This window comes from Amphiprion ocellaris, chromosome 24 (genome assembly GCF_022539595.1).
Source record: "Amphiprion ocellaris isolate individual 3 ecotype Okinawa chromosome 24, ASM2253959v1, whole genome shotgun sequence".
Classification (NCBI taxonomy): Eukaryota; Metazoa; Chordata; class Actinopteri; family Pomacentridae; genus Amphiprion; species Amphiprion ocellaris.
The window spans coordinates 12124413-12145721 of record NC_072789.1 but is presented as its reverse complement, the minus strand read 5'-3'; the positions used below and the strand labels follow the sequence as shown (position 1 = coordinate 12145721).

Below are 21309 nucleotides of genomic sequence, written 5' to 3'. Positions count from 1 at the left end.
ATGTCTTGGACGTGTATTTTTGATACAACAGAGATAAACTGTGATGCAAGTGCTTTAAGATGATATAATTCCCAGTGATTTGACATTTGAGTGATATTGCATGGAGATGTGCTCACTTCTATATGTGTTTATATCAGAATACTTGCCTGTGATTGCTTTAAAGGCTGTGTTAAGGATGGTGGAGTCAGGCCTACAATGTCCTTTTAAAGGGTCACTTTTCCATACTTAAAATTAAAAATGTGCATTTTAGCCTAATGATGAGTTATTGTATGATTTTCTGGGTGTTGTGTGTCTGTTATTTCAGCATGATATTGGCCAGAATAGTTGACAATCTCAGTTAGTCTTTTCTCAGGCTAAATAGTCCAACAAAAAGTGAAAGTTAAAAGGGAATAAGTCCTGACAAATGTTTGTATTTTTAGACAAACATAGGAATAATGACATCAAAATTATAACATTTTTATTATTGGGCCTATTATCCAACTTTTTTTTAATTTATGCATTTTTTTCAAAAAAATTTAATTTATTTGTGTATGTGTGTGTGTGTGTGTGTGCGCGCGCACGCGCGCATATGTGTGATTGTTTTGTAATATTTTTCAATTGTTAAAGCTGTTTTATCTGATCTGAAATTTAAAAGGTGTATCTGGACAGGGGAAATAAATACTATACAATAAACAAAAATAAATACTAAATTAAAGTAAATAATAATTGATATAATAGAAATGCAGTTTGTCATTATGTATATACCCAATATATCTTTAAAAAAAAAAAATATATATATATATATATGTGTGTGTGTGTGTGTGTGTGTGTGTGTGTGTGTGTGTGTGTGTATGTGGCCTACATATATAATGTGCATGAAAATGATTTTAGTTACTTCTAAATGAAACATATTTTATGGTCAACAGTAAAGAGTTTTTTTCAGGGCAGCTAGCTTAAAGACACTCGGCTAATTGATGACTGGTGGCTAATTAACTACAATTCCCATGATGCACTCGAAAGTTGCACTGAAAGGAAGTTGAAGAATCCCCCAAAAAGTTGACCCAAATTAGTTTGTGCCTCAGATAAAGGTAAGAAACGGACTCACACTTCGACGAATTCTCACTTTTTAAAATGCTATGTCGCACTTTTAGCTAACTTTGTGTTGCGTTTGTCGACATTTAGTTTCACTGTGTGCATCTTTGTGCTACATTGGATCCACGTGGTGCGTGTTATATGTGTGTGTACTACGATAACACGAGTTTGCATCCACTCGTTCACTCAGCAGGCTGAGAGCTGCGGCTAACACCCGACTGCTGTCCACCTCCGGGCTTCGGCTATTTCCTGCAGCACACATTCACTAGTACGCACAGGTGAGTGTTAACCTTCATGCTAGCTGTTCCCTCCTCTACGGTTTGACGTGCTAATACCGCAAAAAAGAGCTTTAAAGTCACTAAACTGTGATTATTTGAATCGAAAAGCAGAATTAATGCATCTCACTCAGGTTTTACGTGCCTGCACACACAAATAAGTCTAGTTTATTGGAGAAAATGCATGTTAATGTCTTTAAATTGCACAAGAAATGCATGTTCTTCAATGCAGATGCATGGCTGAAATGCATCTTTAAATCACAGCAAAGTAAATGAAAAGCTTTTAGTACATTCACCAAAAAGTCCGTGGAGTTCATTGATAAGAGGAGGAAAGTGCAAAAAGCTCAATAATGCCACTTTACAGTCAGTTGACAGAAGTACAGCTGCAATGAGTTAAATATTCAATTAATTGCTGATTTGAGTCATTTGTTTAGGAAGAAAAGTCACAATTTTGAGATTCCAGCTTCTTAAATGTGCATATTGTCATTTTTTTCCCTCCTCTATAACTTTAAACTGGATATCGTTGGACAAGACATAACATTTTAAGGTGTTATCTGGTTTTAGGAAGCAGAAAAGCGTGCATAGTGTGGCTCCTGCATTTAATTTTCTCTGACATGTGAGTCACATGAGCGCAGTGATTTCAATCAAAGCCTGTAATTTTGGAAACATGTGCGCTAGACGGTGCAACACTCGCCTCTTTGTCTTGCATCTCATCCAAGTTAATGTTCGAGGCAGCTTTTAGACAGTTGCACAACCCTGCTAGTAATAGGTTTCAGGTCTGTGCAGATTGGGATGGTTTGAACTCTGACCCAGGTTTGTTTGACTTGTACTGCAAAGAAAACTCTTTTTAGCCTCTTTTATATCAGCATCCTGCAGACCGAACGCTTCTATTAGCTTCAGCTGCTTTGTACAAACTACTTTCTGAAATAGTGCTGTAAATCCAGAACAAAATAAGCCTCAAATCATTCAGGATTTTCTATCAGTGATGTGATTATATTGATCCAAATGTGTCATGAGGGGCATTGTTTTCCAAAATCCACGTAAATACAGTTAGCTATTAACTCACCACCACTTAAGATAGTAGCAAAAATCATCAGAAAAACAGCAAAGGTCTTAACAGGATTCTTTGCAGCTCTAAAATGTGCATATTTTTGATGTTACACATGCAAACAGTGAATTAAACTGCAAAAGAAACAAGCATGATCTCCTCGTATGCAGACAGGGAGGCTGAAGCTGTGCAGTTTACTGTATGTCAGCCCTGGTAATGGTTTTGTTTTTCAATGCAAATGAGCTGCTGGTGACGATGGCATGTAATTGTTGACTCGTGTTTTTGTTCTAGTTGATTGGATCCTTGTTAGATAATATAAGACCCCAGGCCTGAGAAAAGGTCAGCGCTTCCTCCCAGCTCAGTTATAGGTCAGTCCTTGCATGCAATTAAGCTCCACAGACGATAAAAGGCGAGCTGGAAGCGCTGGCTGCTGTGTGTCGCTGGTTTCAGGTATTTTTTTTCCTCGTTCAGGTGTCATGGCAGAGCGGGTGCTGGTGGTCGGTGGTGGTGGCCGGGAACATGCTCTGGCCTGGAAACTGGCTCAGTCGCCGCAGGTTCAGCAGGTTCTGGTGGCTCCGGGAAACGCCGGCACGGCCAGCTGTGGCAAGATCAGCAACTCTGGTAACACAACAATGTAGAAAGGCTCCTTATTAGACTCTTTTATTGCCGTTTTAATTAGAAAAAATATACATCCCATCATTTGGGAGCCCAAGTTAATATTTCCAGATTTATGTTAAGTCTCACCAGCACTCAAAAGACTTGAGATTTTTTTTTAGTTTTTTACCTTTTGAAGACCAAGAAAGCCATAAACCACAGCTGTTCAGTTAAAATGGGGGGATGTCGAAGGAAAATACTTAAATAATAACGTTATGTTGGAAGAAAGACACATATTTACAGCTACAAGGACTCAACAACTAGGCAGAGAACACTTCAAAATGTTACTGACGTATTGGTGGGCTTCTGTAAAGGATTTTGGAACAAATAACCACATAGGAGTGTGAGTGAACAAAGTCCATGAGATAATTTGGGACAAAAGTCATTCTATTAATAATTAGATATAATTAGAACATTTGTATGTGGAGACTTTCACAAAATATTATGGTGTTCAAGCAAAACTTGTTTTTTTTGTGTGTGTACAATGTGTGTTTTTCTGTTGTAGTTGTCTGTTTTTACCAAGAAAGTAAGTGACAATAAGGGTGATAAAGTGATCATAGTTTATTTATTTATTTATTTATTGTTATTTCTCAATAGCTTTGAGCTCATAATTACTCATACCCATGCCAGATTTAAATTTCCAGTGAATTTTTATTCAGCCAGCCATTTCTTCTGACTGGAAATTACATAAGTAAGTGACTAAATACAATAATAACGAAATGTTAATGGTGAATTTTCACTACTTGTATGGTTTATATTTTCATTTGGCTTAATTACGGCCAAAATAAATCATAAATGTAACCGTAAGTCAAACTTTTATTGTGGAGATTAGAGCTGAAGAGTGTTTCCTGTGTGATTGTGTCCCTGCAGAGGTTTCGGTGAGTAACCACAGCATCCTGGCTCAGTTCTGTAAGGATCACCATGTGGGGCTGGTTGTGGTTGGACCTGAGGTTCCACTGGCAGCAGGTGAGTGTCTCCATCCTTTTCCTGCCTCGTACATCTTATTTTTCGCTCACGTGCACCATTTCTTCCAGGTATTGTGGACGACCTGACGGCTGCTGGAGTTCCATGTTTTGGTCCTTCAGCCAAAGCGGCTCAGCTGGAGGCCAGTAAGAGTTTTTCCAAGGCCTTCATGGACCGCCACGGCATTCCCACGGCTCGCTACGCTTCCTTCACCGACCCTGAGCAGGCCTGCAACTACATCCGCACGTCAGTACAGTAGATAAAGGCGTAACCCCTACAGACACACTTCAGTAGAGTCAGAGTTTAACACTGTTGTCCTGCTCACTTTTTGTAGAAACTTTTGTTTTCAGAGCCATTAAACACACAGAACTGAAATCTTCACTGAAGTTTTGTTTCTCAGATGGTTTCATGAGTTAATGATCTAAGATGTAAGAACTGCTTCTCCTATGAGAGCACCCTGAAAGACCACAGATCCAACATAAACAGCCAGAACCTCTGCAGGCAAAAAGAGAAAGTTCTTTGTACTCGCTGAAAGTCATTTTTGGGCAGAACGGCAGCTGCCATATTCTGACAGCCTTCATCCATATGGATCCCAAACCCATTCCCAAACACCAGTCTGCACTGCCAATGTTAAATGGTCCACAAAAGAAACATTTCATGCTCTGTAACAGCATTGCAGCATCTGCTCCAGATGTGTTTGTCTGTGAAAAGATGTTTGTTCTTCCTGCAAATATTTGAGTTTATTTCTTTATTTTGGGTTCATCAGGGCCGACTTCCCAGCTCTGGTGGTGAAGGCCAGCGGTCTGGCAGCGGGGAAGGGAGTCATTGTGGCCCGAGATCAAGATGAGGCCTGTCGGGCTGTGATGGACATTATGAAGGTACGAGGTTATTAAACATTTCTCTGGTTAATCATTAATCTTGGGCTGAACATTGGCAAAGAATGGGGTAAAGGTCCAACAGTACTTGGCCAAAATTTTATTGAAAATAGATAAATGACTGGCATCCTTCATGAATATTCAGTTATTTCTGCCCACTGAGAAAGGGGTCATAGTGATGAACTCGCAGGGCCTTGTTATCGACTCTGCACTTCCCCTCAGCTTTATGGAGCATTTTAGCACCTTTCACTTCATTGTTGTGGTTTTAGCAGCTGCACTGTTTGGCTGCACTCTCTCCAACACTGGAGATGTTTTCAGAAGCAGTGTTGAGCAGTAAACTGAATGGAACTAGTGATTTTGATACTGAAATGATACCACAGCAAAAACCTAAAACATCCAGAATAGTAATGGAATAATACATGACGGAAGATCTTTAATTTATTTATTTATTGACTGAACATGTTCACTTTAACCTTTTACACTTTGAGGAACTGCAGCTTTGGCTTCAGTTTTCAGTCACAGAAGTTGCCGCTTGTTCACACATTCCATTTTATTCCATAAACGAATTCTATGTTTTTGGCAGTTATTAATTTTTCTAATCTTTAGTCTGCCTTGCTCATGTAAAACTCTTTCTCCTCTCTGGATCTTCCCAGAAGAAACAGTCGCTGCAGAGGCATTTAAACGCTGTTCTTCTCTCACTCACACAGTCTGACTTTAAAGCTCCTCTGCTGCCTCAGGCGCTGAGTCACCTGGTTATTCTGCAGAATAATATCTGGTTGTGATATATTCATCTCTTGAAGGATGTTCCGGAGGTAATTACATTCTTCAGTGTCAACAGTTTGCGGTGTTTGTGCGTTGCAGGACCGAGCGTTTGGATCTGCAGGGGAGGAGGTGGTGGTGGAGGAGCTTCTGGAGGGAGAGGAGGTGTCTGTGAGTGGAACTTTTTCACTGAAGTGCTCCAGGATCACTTTCAAGGGTGATTTTTCATCCAAACTGATTATTTATTCTGGTTTTGTAGTGCCTGTGCTTCAGTGACGGCCACTCGGTGGCGCCGATGCCTCCAGCACAGGATCACAAGCGGCTCCAGGATGGTGATCAGGGGCCAAACACCGGCGGTATGGGAGCCTACTGCCCCACCCCACAGGTACCAGAGTCAAGGGAAAAGGTTTTTAGTGCTCAGTAATGAACACAAAGTGATGCTTGTGTTGGTCTTTAATGCTGTTCAGGTGAGTCAGGAGCTGCTGCAGCAGATCAGAGAGTCGGTTCTTCAGAAGACTGTGGACGGGATGAGGGAGGAGGGAACTCCTTATGTGGGCAAGTGTTGCCTTTCTTTTCTTTTGAGTCTTTCAGAATCTGTAATTAAGGTGCTCATTTTCCACATCTTTCTGTTGTTGTTGTTCAGGTGTGCTGTATGCAGGGCTGATGCTGACCAATCAGGGACCAAAGGTTCTGGAGTTCAACTGTCGCTTTGGAGATCCAGAGTGTCAGGTGAGTTTCACTTCCTGTCTGCTGCCTCTGAATCTCCTCCATGTCACATTAAACGCTGCTCCTCACTGCTGCTGCTTCCCAGGTGCTGCTGCCGCTGCTGCAGAGCGACCTGTACGAGGCCATCCTGAACACCATGAGTGGTAAACTGGCCTCCAGCGCCCCCGTGTGGCACCAGGACAGCTCTGCAGTTACTGTGGTGATGGCCAGCGCCGGTTACCCCGGTTCCTACCAGAAAGGAGTCCAGATCACAGGTACAGTCATTCTTTTCTATCAGAAACAGAAACAGTAAAAACAGAAATAATCATCAGACTGTCAACTCATCTGTGATGTGCAGCTCTGTCATGATAAAGAACCAGATCTAACCTTCAAACCATGATACTGTGCAGAAGTCACTTTATTCTATATGTCTCCTTTAGAAATTAAACAAAAATAAACCTTTTACACTCTACAAACTACAAATTCAATGTTCTCGAGGATGGGCTTTATTTTCAAACTTAAAGTATTCTATAATCAACATACATCCTGGTCAGAAGCTACAGATACAACATTTATAAGTGGGTTTTCCTTTTCCACTTTGTGAAACAGAAAATAATTAACACATGTTTTAAAAGTAACACTCAGGAATCTGAGGTGGATTTTAATAAAATGGTCTTTAAACGTATTTTCTCTTGGTGATGAATTGCAGTTGCCTTAACAAAATAAACAACATCTTTCTGTTTCCTCACCAGTCTCCTCATCTCTGTGGTAAAAGATGTAACAAATATTTGTTAACTGTATTTGTAATATTCATATTTTTATTCATAAGAATAACAACATATAAAAGCTGTCTTAATGTTGTATCTGTCATTTCTGACCCCTTTTATTTCAGGTTATTGACAGTATAGAACTCTTATCTGCTGGTGATAACTCAGTTTTGTGGTTAGAACTCTGAACCTTTAGCTGTTTTTGGAGTTTTTTAGTTCCCGTTCATTTTTACTCACCGTTTTCACTGCAATATAAAACTCTGTACCTCTATGGAAACAGAACCATAAGCAGAAATAGAGAGAATTCAGAAATGTCTTCTGTGCAGTTTGACACATTTAGAATGCCAAAAAGAAAAAGTTATTTATTTTATAAAAATTCAGAAAATGTTGTACATGTTGATTCCAGTTTTTTTAAAAGTGCCCATAGATGTTACTGATACTGTAAAAAATGGTGACTATGACGGTGATTTTTTTTTTAGAATTAGTTGTCTCTTGGCTGGTCTGTATAAACACTACCTGCAGTTCAGCTGAAAAGTCCCTGAACTTTTGAGTCAGTCATTTTTGAATTCTGCTGTGGAGGACAGAATTTTGAGGCTTTTTTTCAAAATCTGATTGGAATAAATTATCTTTGGCATTTTTTTTTTTTTAAAGAGACATAAAATGTAGTTGTGTTTAGAAAAATGAGAAGCTCCAAGAAGTAAAATTGCTGAATAATCAGTTGTTTATTAAATGGAACTGTGTAAAAAGCTTTATATTTAATAGTTTGTTTATGATGGAGGAAATGATGAAGGCAGAAGAGAAGAAACAAGAAGTTTATTCCAACATTAATGGAAGGGCAAAGCAAAGGTGATCAGAAGGTTTAGTGTGAAAATCTTTTTTGATGAATGATTTTGATGAAATATCATGAATTTTTTTGGTTCAGTTTTGGGTCAGGTTTCGCTAAGTTTTCCAACTTACAGTTGAGTTGTTCAAGAGCAGCGGGAAAGGTTAAAATCTGACTGTTTTCTCTGTTTTTACAGTTTGTGGTTCAGATAATTACTATGATCTGGACAATTTTTAGCACAACATGCCTCTGAAACCCCATTATAACCCGTGTAATATTAGACTGAAAACAACACTTAAAAAACTGACACACCAAAGTTTCTTTCTTCCTCATTCATGTCCTATTTCAGGAAAAAAAAAATCAGCTAATGTCTCATTTGAAAGTGGGACGAAACATTTTCATGAGGATTAGAATTCCTCTACTCTTGAATTTTGAGAAACCGCTTCTTCCTTTTACATGCGACGTCCAGCACATTCTCAGTCTCTCTGTCCCCCTCAGGTCTGACCCAGCTTCAGGACTTGGGGCTGCAGGTTTTCCACGCTGGCACCGCCTTGAAGGAAGGGACCGTGGTCTCCAGCGGGGGGCGGGTCCTGACGGTCACGGCGGTCCGGTCGTCCCTGGAGACGGCGCTGCAGGCGGCCAATCGGGGCGTGGCGGCCATCGGCTTCCCGGGTGCCGTTTACCGGCGCGACATCGGCCACCGAGCCACCGCTCACCTGAACCAACACAGGTGTGTGTGAATGTGGCTGAAACACTGAAACATTCCTGTTCTGAGCACTACTTTATTTCTGTTCTGTATATCATGTAGAGTAATGAACGTAGAGTAATAAACTTCACTTTGGTCATAAATGTGTCCTAGTTTTTCTTTTCAAGGAAATAATTCTGTTAATTTGACACCTAAATCCACAACTATGGATTTCCTGCTGATTTGAAGCCTCTGTCCTTTTAGCTGTAGATAGGCATGATATGAAAGTTGAATGAGTGTTATTCCACTGTGTCTCTGACAGAGGTCTGACCTATAAGGACAGCGGAGTGGACATCGCTGCTGGTAACCGGCTGGTGGACATGATCAAACCTCTGGCAAAGGCAACGTCTCGCCCCGGTAAATTTATTCTCGCATCAAAAACTAAAGCCTGAGCATGAAATACAGTCTTGTAAACCTAAATCCTTATTAGATGCTTGTGTGTCAGACACAAACGGCACTTGGAGGAACCGTTAACCCTTTGATGCGCAGTGTGGGTCAGGAGATCCCCATTTCCCACTGGATTTGGGTCACTTTTGACCCATTTTGTGCATCATTGTCATTTGGAAACAAATTGCAGTGTTTCCATTAACTGGAGTTGTAAATGCTGTGATTTTTATGTCTGTTTTAAGATCAATTCAGCAGCCACGATGTAAAGAGAGTTAAATTAGAATAAATGAAGCAATAAATAAAAGTAAGAGGTTTTTTGTGTGTGTTTCATCAGGGTGTAGTGCAGAGCTCGGAGGCTTTGCTGGACTATTTGACCTGAAGGCTGCAGGATTTGTCGACCCGATCCTGGTGTCTGGGACGGATGGAGTCGGGACCAAGCTGAAGGTGCAATTTCAGTTAATCTAATCAGAACTTTTAGGAAAATAATAGAGGGTTTGTGAGGTAATGAACAGTAATCCTCCCTCTGCTAAACACTGTCACTTTTTCAATCAGGAATTCGTTGTCACTGTTCAAAGATTACAAGAGTTTTGCTTTGATTAAAAATGATTTCTTTCTTCATCAGATCGCCCAGGCCTGCGGGCAGCATGACGGTCTTGGTCAGGACCTGGTGGCCATGTGTGTGAACGATGTTCTCGCTCAGGGTGCCGAGCCGCTCTTCTTCCTCGACTACTTTTCCTGCGGCAAGCTGGACGTCGATGTAGCCGCCTCAGTGGTCGGCGGCATTGCAAAGGCCTGTGAGAAGGCTGGATGTGCTCTGCTGGGTAACGATTACCTGAGTCATTTCGTGTTTAGTATCTGCCAACACCATTAATAAACAACTAACACTGTATTGTATATGTAGCTGTAGTACCTGGCTGTTCCACCAGGTACTTTTACTGTTTACCATTCTAGTAGCAGGAGGTGGTGGGTAGTTCCATGTTGGCAAGTAAAAACTGCCGTGTTTCCGCATAGTTTTGCTTAATGTCCATAAATCTGTATAATATCTGGACTACACCCCCTGATGCTCAACGCAAAGAAATGCATTTCATTACAAATGGATAGAAACTTAAGCGCAGTTGTACGAGAGAATCAGTTTTTACCATCCAGTTTGTGGAATGTGTGCAAGGAGCATTACTGCGACTAAAACAGGAGCAGTAATGCATGAAGAGAAATAAGTGAGGAGGCTGTTCATCCTCATGTATAGCCAGTTTGGTGAAATGTTCTGTTGCAGGATGGCAGAAGGCGGAGTTTTGCAAACATATCAGATCTCATAGGAATGAATGGAGTTCCAGTTGGTTCATATATGAACACAAAGCCATGTGGAAATGAAGCATAAAAGGCCACTATGACCAACTCGTACGTGACGCTTAATGACCTTCAGCCAGTGCATCTGTATTAAATGAAATTGTGATGGATTGTGACAGAATTTTTCTGTCCTTGTGGCTGATCTAAGATTTTCAACATGTGAGAATGGATACAAACCAGGGAGTCGGCATTCCTGATCCCTAAATCGTGGTCCTAGTAAGAATTATTCTAAATGGTTTATTCATAGTTCCTTCTTTGTCCTTGTCCAGGTGGAGAGACAGCAGAAATGCCCGGCGTCTACGCTCCAGGAGAGTACGACCTGGCTGGGTTCTGTGTTGGAGCGGTGGAACGAGGAGCCCTGCTGCCCCGGTTGGGCGACATCGCCGAGGGGGACCTCCTGATCGGAGTGGCCTCTTCTGGGGTTCACAGCAACGGCTTCAGCCTCGTCCGTAAAGTCCTGGAGAAGGTGAACCTTGGCTACAGCTCCACTGCTGCTTTCAGCACAACGGGACAGACTGTCGGTGAGTCAAACATCGTCATGCAAATCTCTGCTACTGGTGGCAAATGATTGGTTGAATACATAGAAGCTGGATTGCTGTGACATTTTAATGTTCCCTGCTGAATAAACAATGATTTTCAGATTTTCCATGTGGTGCCATCATTAGGGCAAAGATTAGTTCAACACTAAAATAAATGACATTCCCATCAGCCTTATTTGTGTTTAGTGCTAATTATAAAATGTTAGCAAGGTGTTAGCATTCAGTTAAAGCACCACAGTGACTCAGTACAGATTCAGAGCCTGTAGACTTTTATTAGATTACATTCAACTTCCCTGACATTGAACAGAGTACAGTGAAATGCAGTTTAGCAGCAGCGTGTTTTATAAAAAGCAGGGTGTAAACATAGTCTGTTACAGTAATAACCATGTTCTTGTAGTGAGGATGCTTAAAAATAAACAACTGTACACAATTTAGTTTCAGTGGTAACCGGTCTTGGTAGCTTGTATTCATGTTTGTTGCATTGAGTTTCTACTTTATTTCCAACAGTCTTTCTGAAGTATTTGCATCTGATGGTTCATAAAAGGAAATATTCTGCTTGTCAGCTCAGACATAGTGCCGTTATAAAGAGGTGATGTAACTTTGAACCATTTGACCTTTAAGTGATGTTGGACAGATGTATTCTAACTTCTTTTGTACTGTGTAACTTGGATTAAGTCAAGAAATGGCCACCTGAACTACACAGTTCTTGAAAAACAAGAATGCATCAGGAACACGTTATAACAGGTAGATCAGGACAGGAAAAGATTATTAGAAGAATTTAACATTTGAATTTTTATTTCTAAAAGCATGATGATGCCTAGAAAGGTATTAACTGGCCATCAGGCCATCTTCAAGGACAGTTTCTATAAATTAAATAGTCTTCTAACTCATCACAGTATGCTTTTTCAGTGATACAGATGAGCTTTCTCTCCTTAAATTACTGCTTTATCTGATTTGCTAGAAGGTTGGACTGTGTTTGCTGAAAATCAGATGTGCAGTTCAGTAGCAAACAAAGAATAATCCTTTTTTTCCATGAAACAGAACAAAAGCAAATAGTCCCCATTCCCAGCTTCTCTAATGTGAGGATTTTTTATTTTGAACTTAATGTCTTTGGGATGTTTCAGAATGATTTGTTTTTCAAAAAAGAAAAAAAAAATCTATTTATGGACATTTCATCTTGGGCATAGGGACAGTGAAGAGCATTTTACCACTAATTTTCAGCTGTTTAACCTCTGATTGCCACCATTTAACTGTAATTCTGTTTTCAGGGGAGGTTTTGCTGACTCCAACGAAGATCTACAGTCGCCTGCTCCTGCCGATCCTGCGGAGTGGAGCTGTCAAAGCCTTCGCTCACATCACCGGCGGGGGGCTTCTGGAGAACATTCCCCGGGTGCTGCCCCAGGAGCTGGCAGTGGATTTAGGTGAGAGGAAAACACTTGAACATAAAGAAAAAAAACTATCTGGAGAAAGGTGGTTTGGCATTTGACAACACATAGATGTGATTTTTGTTATTTAAGCCACAGACAGTTCTCATGAATATTCCCACTCTGTTTACTCAGATGCCTCTCGGTGGAGCATCCCTGCTGTGTTTTCGTGGCTCCACCATGAAGGGGGTCTGAGCGAGGAGGAGATGGCCCGAACCTTCAACTGTGGCCTGGGGGCCGTGCTGGTGGTGGCCCCCGTGGACGCTCAGAGGGTTCTACGGCAGCTCCAAGCCCACGAAGAGGCCTGGATCGTGGGTTCGCTGGCACACAAGCAGCCCGGTGAGCTGGACAGAAAATGCAACGACAAACACCCAGAATTATCCCCAGAGCAGACGAATAAAGTAGGCAGGTGGCCGAAAGATAGAGCTGTTATAAAATAGGGGTTTTTTTGTGTGTTCTTGCAGGGGCAGAACCTGTGGTGGTCCGAAACCTAAAACACAGCCTGCTGAATGCAGGACCGACCTCCAGCGGAGACTCAGCGGTCGAGCAGAATGGTGGTTGTCATGGCAACAGCGTTACGCCACGCAAGAGGACAAGAGTTGGTGTTCTCATCTCTGGCACAGGTGTGTTTTCATTAATGCTGGCAAGTCTCTGACAGAAACTATGTAATGTTAACCCCTTGACACCTACCGTCGCAAATTCGCAACATAGCACTTGCATTCAGACTGCAGCCGAGATAGTGAATCCATTCTCCAAATGCCGGTTTGTACATATTCAGTATGTACCTCGGAACCTTTTGCAAGCAATGGTTTCTCGTAGGACCAATCAGAGTGGGACCTAATTATACTATACTATACTATTATACTGTGTATCTGTTCTATGTGTAATAGACAAATTAACAATCTCCACTTATTTTAGCATCAGCTGGAGAGCAAAAACATGCAAAAGTAGTAGTAGTAGTTAACCTGTCTTCTCATCAAACTCTGCAAAAAAACAAAAATAAACGTGTCCCAAATTGTTGTTTTCTCACAACCTTTTCTTCCAGGCACCAACCTGCAGGCCCTGATAGAGCAGGCCAAGCGTCCGTCCAGCTCAGCAGAGATTGTGGTGGTCATCTCCAACAGGCCGGGAGTTCAGGGCCTGAAGAGAGCGTCGCTGGCCGGCATCCAGACACGGGTAAGAGCAGTAATGGAGATTAGCTGCAGGACGTTTCTCAACACAACCAGCGTACACGGTGATGAGGGGAAACGTGACGACCACCGCTTCTTTTAGGACGCTGGAAGAAAAACACACCAACACTCTGTTGTTTCCCAACCAGGTGGTGGATCACAAACTGTACGGCAGCCGTGCAGAGTTTGACGCCACCATCGACCGCGTGTTGGAGGAATTCGGGGTGGAGATGGTCTGTCTGGCTGGATTCATGAGGATCCTCACGGGGACTTTCGTCAAGAAATGGAACGGTGTGAAAATGCTCCTTGGACCACGTTAGTTCTTACGTTTGCACTATCAAGTACGATGACACTGAATGTGTTTGTCATCACAGGTAAACTACTGAACATCCACCCGTCGCTGCTGCCGTCGTTTAAGGGTGTGAACGCCCAGAAACAGGCTCTGCAGGCTGGAGTGCGGGTCGCCGGCTGCACGGTCCACTTTGTCGCAGTAAGTTGAAGATGCCGTTTAACCCTGTGAGCGCCGAAACCTGTGGGGGAGTTTGAAACGCCTGCTATCTTTACTAAATTGCCAAAATGGCACAATTTATCAGAGGCAGAAACTGAAAACCGGAGAGATTTACCAAATCTAAGCAATATTTAATCAAAAATCAGTGTCACATTTTAATGTTTGCCCAAAATAAACTGCTTGCACCAGAAGGCTTGACTACCTTAGCTGTGATCAACAGTCACTATTCAGCAGAACTGCAGGTTGTTTACAAAGAGCAGAAAGGAGGAAAATAATTAAAATTAAAATCCAAGTCGAGCCACCATTTTGTTTTTTTCCAGTATTAGGAACACTTGTGGCCAATGTTGTTACTTCAGGTTTTTAAATTTTTTGCAAGTTGAAAGATCTAAGAAATGTGACTTTTGTTGTTTCTGTTTTTTGATCATTTATGACATTCTAAGTTCTCTCTCCTTCTTCATGGTTGTTGTTTCCATAGAGGTGCAGGACTTTACGCTGCAATAAAAATGAACCCAAAGTAAAAAAGAAAAGTATTCAGAGAGCGCAGTACTCCGCAAAAGCTGCTCAGTCGTATCATTTCAAATGGATGAAATCTTGAAAAATAATTGTGGCAGAAATCCTGGCGCTATAGAATGTAGATGTACCCACAAACAAAATGACCTTTTGCTGAGCACAGTTGTGTGTTATGCATGTGTACGTTACGTACGGATGCAGAATCGTGTGACCTAAATATGCAGGGGGTTGTGGGAATTGTTCCTTCAATTGTTCCTTGTATAAGTCCGCAGCGGTCGATTTGTAGTAGGATTGCAATCATGTGATTGTCAGCAGGCAGCTGATGTAGCGTTCACTTGTAGTCATAGTTACAGTGACGCTGTGCTGCTATCAGTGATACAGAAATCTTTAACAAATCTGTGGATCCAGACTATAAGCCGAATCACTGCCAAAATCTAATCACTCAGTCCTTGTCATTTTTGACCTTCGCTGAAAATTTCATCCAAATCAGTTAATCCATTTTTGAGTAATGTTGCTAACAGACAGACAAACGTATGCTGATCATCACATAACTCTGCCGTTCCTTGGCACAGTAAGAAAAATGTGATGGTAGCAAAAAAGACCCAGAAACTTTAAAAGGTCAGACAAAGAGGCAAATTGGTGAAATGTTGATTGAAGCTGCTGTTTTCTGTTGCCTTGTTCAGGAGGAGGTGGATGCAGGCGCCATCATCGTGCAGGAGGCGGTGCCGGTGATGGGCGGCGACACAGAGGAGAGTCTGTCGGACCGAATCAGAGAAGCCGAGCACCGAGCTTTCCCCGCTGCTCTGGAGCTGGTGGCCAGCGGCGCCGTTCGGCTGGGAGAGGACGGACACATCGTCTGGACGTCCAATTCTCAGAGTTAAAGAGCACAAATCCAGCTCAACTTACTGCACATTCAACTCCACCAGGTTCCTTAAACTGGGTTTAGAATCCAAAAGAGACACTAACAAAGCAGACTGATGAGTAGAAAACACATTTACTGTTTTTAAAAGCATCAGCTAAGGTCAACTTTTTACCATTTCACTACCCTCAGATGTCCTTTTTTACAAAGTGTCATGTCGTTTGAGCTTGTAAACCATAGATAGTGACATTTCAGCTTCCTGTGAAAAAAACGAATTATACATTCCAAATGAAAATGTTAGATTTGCACTGAAATGACGTTAGTCTAAGTATGATTATGCTGAATGTCTGCATTATTAAACTGGTCTGGGTGAATGCAAGGAATCATTTCATGTGGCGTTTGTTTTATTCATCAAGAGAGACGCTTGTCATCTGTTCTTGCAGGATTCTGTCCAACAAGGCAACAGAAACATCCTGAAACTGTCCAGAAACTTCTTGTAGTTCATATTTGTTGGCTCCTATGGAAGCGCAGGACAGACAACCGCTCGTTTCCAGCTCTTGTAGACAAACATGATTCTCCCTTCAAGCCACATTGACCCAGTAATCGGATGATCTCCTCTGGTGAGAAAAAGAGATACATTTTCATGCATGTAATTTCCTTCACTGGAGCTCATTGCAGAAAAGACAAATCAACAAACCTGGATCGTTTTCAGCGATGGTAATGAGGTAAAACAGGCCTTTACTGGACAGCAGCTGTGCCACAATGGGAAGGAATCTGTCTGTCACCTCTCGGCCTCGATGCCCTCCAGCCCAGGAAGCTTCTATGCCGGTGCTGCCGACCTGCACGAGAAGCAGAAACCCCCGATGAGAACACATGGACTAGTTTCACACCTTATAACTATCAAGTCCATGAGGTGAGCCAAACCACCTCCTCTGAAGGTGTCACCACGTAGGGAGGGTTGAAGAGGAGGACGTCCACTTTCCCACACAGCTGAGGCAGAAGACACTGAACCTGAAGGAAGGACAGGAAGACGGGATTCAGATATGCTGGCTTTAATTCAACTCCACAACGTTAAAACCTCCTGTTGGATAGCATTTAGGTCATCCTGGTGCCGGTGGGGTCTCCATGGCTCAGGTCTGATTAAATGATAATTTGCAACTAGAGATGTTCAATGACCTCATGTTAAAAGCATGTTCACTGATGAAGCAGAAGGTGAAGGACATGCATGCCAGAATATGTATTGTAGTTTAGCTGCAGTATCTGTTTGTCCCGCCGGGTGGAGCTTGGGCAGCTTTGTGTTGGGAAGCAGAGAGCATTGTGGGAGTTTAGGTTTCCGTTATGTTCATCGGGATGTTAAATGATGTCAACTGAGTTCACTGTGTTTGTTACTTATGTTTTATTGATTAACTGATCAGGCCGACAGTTATTGGTTTAGAAGACTGTTCAAACTTGCATCCCCGTTTGTGACAATATTTAGCTGTGTGGTGCAAATCAAAGTAATATCCACATAAAAACATAAAAAGTTTGACTATCCAGAATTAAAATTCAAGATATCTTCCACTAACTTTTAATTAGATATGTTGAGTTAAGGTGAATTACAGATATCGTGAACTAGACTCATGATTAGTTAGAATTAAACTGTAGATATCTGAAACTGGAGTTAGTAGCAGTCAAAACACTTGTGTACTCCCAGCTGTGGATATCTGCAGCTGAATTCTAGATCTCAGTAATGAGAAACACCAATCATATGAATGGTAACTGTATTATCAGGGTCTTACCAGGTCAGTGATGATGGGCTGCAGGTAAACACCGTTACATGAAGCTGTCTTTGCTGTGCATCCAGCTGCTGCGGGATTCACATCAGTGCATCTGCAACAGAAACACGCAAACACTGCATCCATTCACACGTTTTATGAAGCACACGTGGCTGGAAAACGGAAGAAAAACTCACATGTACAGAGCTGAAGGTCCAACCACTGATGCCAGGAAAGCGGACACCACTCCAGAGCCGCTGCCCACCTCCACACACACCTCCGGGCTGGAAACGGTTAACAAGAAACGCAGAAGGTCAGAGGTTAATAAGAGGTTAATAGGAGGTTAATAAGAAAGATGAGAAGTGAACCTGAGCAGCTTCAGTCTGTCCGCATCTTTCTCCAGAGCGTCTATCAGTAGGAACGAGTCCTCCGCCGGCTCGTAAACATCCCGGAACTCTGCTCGTCCAGCGTGACCGTAAACCGGAGTGTTAAAGCTGCTGCACATGTTGACTAACGGCGGACCGGTGAGTCAAAGGTTTGTACAGTTTCTGACTCTTCATTAAAACGCCGCTAAAAGCTAGGACACCACGAGCTGCACATTCGCTTTGCACTTCCTGTTTACAAACAACGTCACTGTGACGTATGTTAACCCCGGATGAGCTGCCCCACGTTATTTCACTGTAAAGCAACAAAAAAAGTAAAAGAGTCAATTTCTGCATGGAGTTTGCATGTTCTCCCTGTGCATGCGTGGGTTTTCTCCGGGTACTCCGGCTTCCTCCCACAGTCCAAAAATATGGTGAGGTTAATTGATTATTCTAAATTGCCCGTAGGTGTGAATGTGAGAGTGATTGTTTGTCTATATATGTAGCCCTGCAACAGACTGGCGACCTGTCCAGGGTGTCCCCTGCCTTCGCCCGAGTCAGCTGGGATAGACTCCAGCCCCCCCCCGCGACCCTAGTGAGGATTAAGCGGTGTATAGATAATGGATGGATTTTTTTATTTTTATATATATATATATATGTATATATATATGTGTGTGTGTGTGTGTGTGTGTGTGTGTGTGTGTGTGTGTGTGTGTGTGTGTGTGTATATCATATGACTGTATAAGAAAGATGGATGTAGCAATCAACCAAAATCTGAAGCCCACCCCAAAGAACTTGCAGCATCACTACATCCAGGTTCTGGTATGGCTCCAAAAAGCTCCTCACACTCCAACTCTACATGGCCAAAAACGAAAAGACTGCTTTTCTACAGCTCAGGATTTTTAGTTTAGTTTTCATGGTCAAAACCAGAGATCGGGTGGCCAATCTGAAAATAAATCAATGCTGAATTTTATATAAAGTGTCAAAGTTTTCGAGACATCAAGGGGCGCTGCTAGTTGATTGACAGTCTGGTCTAGAATGAATGACATTTCATGAGGAGACGTAAAAAGCTTACAGCACCTGGTATTCCCAGGCGGTCTCCCATCCAAGTACTAACCAAACCCGACCCTGCTTAGCTTCCGAGATCAGACGAGATTGCATGAGAAGAGACTACTGAAGAACTGCATTGTTGTTGCAGCCAGTTAATAAAGAGGCTCAGTGATTACTCAAAGCAGCAATCTGTATTTGCAAAAGAACCCAATACAACAGCTGCTGCTCATTCATTGGACACAGCATCAGGAAACGATTTCAAGCAGAAGATCCACCACTGGCTGTCAACTAAAACCTCTCTGGGTTTTGAAAATCCAACAAGTGAACTGATTCTGCCTCCACGTTTTCTGTTTGTTGGTTCCTCCTCCGACCAGCAGGCGGCGCCTCCTGCTTTGGATTGAGGCTGTTTGTGAGGAAGTTGAGGTGGATCAGCTGCAGCTGATTCTGGTTTGTTGTTCCTGTTGTGGCTGTACAGTAACTCCAGATACAGGATGCAGGACAGTGAATCCAGGTGAGTAGGTTTATTCTGTGTTGTCTCTGCACTCCTTCATGCTGGAGTTGACATCAAATAATGATTCGAGACTTTCAAAGCTTCAAGTTTTAATCTGAGGCTTCAACAGATGCGGTTTTAAAGTGAATTAGTTGAAGATTCTCTCTGAGTGACTTTTTGTTGTGATGTTTGCTGCTGCGTCATTTTAAAAGCAGATGATCCATGCAGACCACATATTTAGTCCCGGTATCATCAGGAACGTTCCAATACTGGAGACAAAGTGTCCCGTTTTAGAAATGAAGAGCAAACGATGATATTAGAGAAACACAAAGATGATAAACTCCTAAGAGTGACTGAGTTAGGTAAAGTTGGCAAGATATTCACAGATTCGGACTTCCGGCCTCAATAACTCATGGGATATACGTTGTAAAAACATAAACAATACCTCTTTCAAATCGCTGTAAGCTAGACAATGTACTACAAGGCCAGTTTTATCAAAAGTCGCTGTATTTCAAGCTGCAGAAATAACATTGATGTCTATGAGCTGTGCGACGAGTGAACAGGGACCGTCTGCAAATAGCAAAACCGCTGCAACAGCGAAGAGAGGCACTACACAAATATTCAATAACTTAACTTTTATACACTGTAGCGTCACCAAATTTACTGCAGCCATCAATTGTGTCTTGCTGGTCATACTACAAGTCTTGGTTTGAAACTAAATACAAAATCTGAATGTTAAGGAATTTTCATTATTGTCTTATTTTATTAGTCATAAAATTCAATAACTTCACTCTTATATACTGTAGAGTCGCCAAAATCATTGGAGCCATCAGTTGTGTCTTGCTGGTCATACTACAACTCTTGGTTTGATGCTAAATACAAAATCTGAATTTTAAGGAATTTTTACTATTGTCTTATTATTTTATTAGTCATAAAATTCAGTAACTTCACTCTTATATACTGTAGCGTCACCAAATTTACTGCAGCCATCAATTGTCTCCTGCTGATGATACTACAACTCTTGGTTTGATGCTAAATACAAAATCTGAATTTTAAGGAATTTTCATTATTTAATTATTATTTTATTAGTCATAAAATTCAATAACTTCACTCTTATGAATTGTAGTATCACCAAAATGACTGGAGCCTTCAATTATCTCCTGCTGGTCATACTACAACTCTTGGTTTGACACTAAATACAAAAATCTGGATTTTGAGCAATTTTTATTATTTAATTATTATTTTATTCGTCATAAAATTCAATAACTTCACTGTTATATACTGTAGAGTCACCAAATTTACTGCAGCCATCAATTGTCTCCTGCTGGTCATACTACAACTCTTGGTTTGATACTAAATACAAAATCTGAATTTTGATCAATTTTTATTATTTTATTATTATTTTATGAGTAACAAAATTCAATAACTTCACTGTTATATACTGTAGAGTCACCAAATTTACTGCAGCCATCAATTGTCTCCTGCTGATCATACTACAACTCTTGGTTTTGATACTAAATACAAAATCAGAATTTTAAGGAAGTTTCATTATTTTATTATTATTTTATTAGTCATAAAATTCAATAACTTCACTGTTATATACTGTAGTGCCACCAAAATCACTGAAGCCTTCAATTATCTCCTGCTGGTCATACTACAACTCTTGGTTTGACATTAAGTAAAAAATCTGAATTTTAAGGAATTTTTTATAGTAAATAAAATTCAATCACTTCACTCTTAAACACTGCAGAAAAAATAAACTCCATCCAACCATCAAAAGGTCCTACTGATCATACCTTCAGGTTTTTTCTTCCAAGTATTGTCCATACAGTCCTTAACTTGGAAAATATTATTAGCTGTTTAACATTATGGTTTAAATGAATCAGTTAACGCTGCAGCCTTGTAAGAAGCCATCTTATTGTCTTTCTTCCCAATCGTCAGTACTTGAGGAGACAGTCTGAACAGTTTAGTTTGGTGTATTGGTGTTATCTGATCTGTCTTTGATGAGGATTCCAGGTTCCATTACTATTCAGTATCATGTATCTGGACAAACAGGTCCATTGTGGATCTAAAAATATAGCCCCACATACATCAAGAGAAGAGCCATCAAAGCTAATTTACTCATAATCACACACAAGCATGCACACTAAATAGTGTGCACATCTTCACATGGCAATAAACAACCCAAATCATTAAAATTCTGTTACTTTTGGTGATTAATGTTCCAC

At 41.3% G+C, this 21309-nt stretch overlaps 2 protein-coding genes across 3 annotated transcripts; one reads left to right on the top strand and one right to left on the bottom strand.

The window, feature by feature from the left end:
• The first annotated feature begins 974 nt into the window (after window positions 1-974).
• gart (phosphoribosylglycinamide formyltransferase) lies at window positions 975-15808 on the top strand. 2 transcript variants are annotated; one of them, XM_023297870.3, is made up of 23 exons: window positions 975-1067; window positions 1262-1349; window positions 2866-3015; window positions 3919-4014; window positions 4083-4257; window positions 4778-4889; window positions 5748-5816; window positions 5905-6030; window positions 6113-6200; window positions 6289-6374; window positions 6457-6625; window positions 8439-8670; window positions 8948-9042; window positions 9407-9516; window positions 9695-9893; window positions 10686-10937; window positions 12224-12376; window positions 12515-12718; window positions 12844-13002; window positions 13425-13555; window positions 13698-13839; window positions 13923-14038; window positions 15250-15808. In XM_023297870.3, exons 3-23 carry the CDS (start codon window positions 2871-2873, stop codon window positions 15445-15447), a joined length of 3057 nt encoding a protein of 1018 aa, XP_023153638.2. In that variant the 5' UTR covers window positions 975-1067; window positions 1262-1349; window positions 2866-2870; the 3' UTR covers window positions 15448-15808. The 2 variants fall into 2 exon arrangements, with proteins under 2 accessions (XP_023153638.2, XP_023153639.2); XM_023297871.3 differs by having other exon boundaries at window positions 1034-1067; window positions 1265-1349.
• n6amt1 (N-6 adenine-specific DNA methyltransferase 1) lies at window positions 15542-17808 on the bottom strand. The gene is made up of 6 exons (XM_023297874.3): window positions 17548-17808; window positions 17377-17463; window positions 17204-17294; window positions 16353-16436; window positions 16123-16264; window positions 15542-16042 (listed from the first exon to the last, which is right to left on the bottom strand). The coding sequence occupies exons 1-6, from the start codon at window positions 17682-17684 to the stop codon at window positions 15927-15929; spliced, it is 657 nt and encodes a 218-aa protein (XP_023153642.1). The 5' UTR covers window positions 17685-17808; the 3' UTR covers window positions 15542-15926.
• Window positions 17809-21309: the final 3501 nt, after the last annotated feature.

What these genes read in the sequence shown, in the direction of transcription:
- gart (XM_023297870.3), top strand. Translation starts at nt 2,871, where the DNA reads ATGGCAGAGCGGGTGCTGGTGGTCGGTGGTGGTGGCCGGGAACATGCT. An exon ending in CTGTGATGGACATTATGAAG is followed by an intron (nt 4,890 to 5,747) that starts GTACGAGGTTAT and finishes TGTGCGTTGCAG; the next exon opens with GACCGAGCGTTTGGATCTGC. An exon ending in CCTACTGCCCCACCCCACAG is followed by an intron (nt 6,031 to 6,112) that starts GTACCAGAGTCA and finishes AATGCTGTTCAG; the next exon opens with GTGAGTCAGGAGCTGCTGCA.
- n6amt1 (XM_023297874.3), bottom strand. Translation starts at nt 17,684, where the DNA reads ATGTGCAGCAGCTTTAACACTCCGGTTTACGGTCACGCTGGACGAGCA. An exon ending in GACAGACTGAAGCTGCTCAG is followed by an intron (nt 17,464 to 17,547) that starts GTTCACTTCTCA and finishes AACCGTTTCCAG; the next exon opens with CCCGGAGGTGTGTGTGGAGG. An exon ending in GGACCTTCAGCTCTGTACAT is followed by an intron (nt 17,295 to 17,376) that starts GTGAGTTTTTCT and finishes TTTCTGTTGCAG; the next exon opens with ATGCACTGATGTGAATCCCG.